At 39.1% G+C, this 2,577-nt stretch overlaps 1 protein-coding gene across 1 annotated transcript in view; it reads right to left on the reverse strand.

The window, feature by feature from the left end:
• LOC106877337 (telomere length regulation protein TEL2 homolog) overlaps nt 1–2,577 on the reverse strand; it is a 30,393-nt gene that overhangs the window by 3,661 nt on the left and 24,155 nt on the right. Inside the window, exon 19 of the mRNA XM_014926214.2 lies at nt 1,624–1,706. Coding sequence (XP_014781700.1) covers nt 1,624–1,706 — 83 coding nt within the window. The remainder of the gene's footprint in view (nt 1–1,623; nt 1,707–2,577) is intronic.

Raw genomic sequence — 2,577 nt, forward strand, 5'->3', positions numbered from 1 at the left:
AAAACTTTTAAAAAATTTTCTGATTTTCTTTCTTATTCTCTCAATGAATGAGTTGCTATTACTAGGGATGATGAATAAAGCATCATCTCTATATAGACCACCTTTTAGTTCAGGGATTTCTTTGTTTAAGCAATATAAGAGGTAAGTCCCTACTAGGTTTGTAACCTCAGCTGAATCGCTCGATCCCATTGGTATATCAAAATTTTCTGGGGTATCGGCTCTCGTCCAGAGCTTGTTATCAAATTCTATAATGGTTTTTCTAGCCAATAAAATAATGTCTATCTTATCCCTAGTAATGAGGGAGCGATTCATAGTAAAAATGAGGGCTTTATTTAGGAGAATAGGGGATATGCTAGAGTAATAATTATTTATATCAAACTGAATAAACGAGAAGTTTATATATATATATACAAATGTATTACTTTCCAGTAAAACAAAGCACCGTAAAGGTAGAAGTATAAATATAAATACAGATCAGTGCTACAAGAAGGCACCAATATTTACTGGAAATAGCAGTCGGCACAATTACGAAGCTATATATTTGTACTTCTACCTTTACTGTACTTTATTTGACTGGAAAGTAATACATTTGTATTGTAATATTTTATTTTTCATTGGAAACTTTTTCACTGTTCTCGTTCTGTTAAAAATCTAAGCGTTCAGGTGAGTGTACTTGGCATTGATGTAGTAACATAGCAACAGTTGAAATATTGTACAGGTAAATGCAGCTGATGAAGACTAATCAAATTTACGTTGACAAACGTATTTGAAGAGTCCGACACCTAGGTATTGCATTATCCGATTCTGGGTTGTCCATCTATCAAATGTTCTTCCTAGAGGTAAGACAAATTATTCATGTTTGTTGCACTCACATGTCTTTGCCAGTATATATGCAGTGAAGCTTTACTATAGTGTCATAAATGTATCAACTGCTATTTCCAGTAAATGTTAGTGCCTTCTTGTACCACTAATCTGTAGATATATATATATATATATATGTGTGTGTGTGTGTGTGTGTGTGTGTGTGTGTGTGTGTGTGTGTGTGTGTTGTGCTTGAGAAGAAGACCCATCGAGCTGAGCAAAACTACAGTTGTGAGTTGTGGCATATAAAAGCACCTATTACATTCTCAGAGTGGTTGGCATTAGGAAGGGCATGCAGCTGTAGAAACTCTGCCAAATCAGACTGGAGTCTAGTGCAGCCTTCCAGTGTGCCAACCCTGGTCAAACCATCTAACCCATGCCAGCATGGACAATGGACATTAAATGATGATGATGATGATGATGATGTGTATGTGTTTGTGTACAAGTGTATGGGGAGGTGTGAGTGTGTACTAGTGTGAAACCATTATAAGGTGGTGAGTTGGCAGAACTGTTAGCACACCAGATAACATGCTTCCAGGCATGTAATCAGTCTTTGCGTTCCAGGTTCGAATTACACTGAAGCCAACTTTTGTCCTTTTGGGGTTGATAAAATAAGTACCAGTTGTGCACACGGACGATGTAATCGACTTCCCCCCTCCCCCTCCCAGCAACACATTTCAAGCCTTGCACCTATTTCAGAAAGGATTATTATTATTATTATTATCGGTGTGAATGCATCAAAGAATGTCAACAGTGACAGACCTGCTGCATGACACTGTGTAGGATCTTCATTGTTTGGACGGCTAACATTTGGCATTCCGTATCAGGATCGTCTCTGACCGTATCTGAAATGACCAACAAACACAAAGGCAATAGTAAACAACAACAACAACAACAACAACAACAACAACATCCTCCTCTGTGTCACCATCATATATACAACCTTGAATTAGACAAGTCTATACTTTAAACTTCATACATCTCTCTCTCTCTCTCTACCTCTCTCTCTTTCTCCCTCTATCTTTCTTTCTACCTCTCTCTGTCTCTACTGCTCTCTCTCTCTCTACCTTTCTATCTATCACTCTCTCTCTCTACCCCCCTCTCTCTACTTTTCTCTCTCTCTCTCTACTCCTCCTGTCTCTCTCCTTCCCAGATTCTATCCACCTCTGAAACACACACACAACAAATCACAAAACAAACCATAACACCTCATTTCTCTAAACCAGTGGTTCCCAAACATTTTTAAGCTGCCGCCCCTTTGACACCCATCCCACATTCCTAGCACCCCCATCCCCACCCTAACTACCCACCACAAACCTAAACCTCTTTCTGAAGCAAATTCAAACCAACTGTATTTCACAAATAAAACTTCATTATTTTGTTGTTTTTACATCAATTTCACCACCACCCCCACTTTGGGCTACCCCATTATCACCCCATTTTTCTTCAATGCTCCCTTGGAAGTTTCCACTGCCTCCAGTGGGGGAGGGAGGCCCTACCACCCACTTTGGGACCCGCTGGACTAAAAGGTACCAAGTTTCCCTAACTTTTAGGATGTGGTTGTTATTTAGGGTAAACATTCTCTACAAACCATCATCATCATCATCATCATCAACTACAGTATACCTTTCACTGTCTCACACACACACACACATATCATCATCATCATCATCATCATCATCATCATCAGCCACTTGTTTACTGCATTACTAATGA

The sequence above is a fragment of the Octopus bimaculoides genome, chromosome 3 (assembly GCF_001194135.2).
Source record: "Octopus bimaculoides isolate UCB-OBI-ISO-001 chromosome 3, ASM119413v2, whole genome shotgun sequence".
NCBI lineage: Eukaryota > Metazoa > Mollusca > Cephalopoda > Octopoda > Octopodidae > Octopus > Octopus bimaculoides.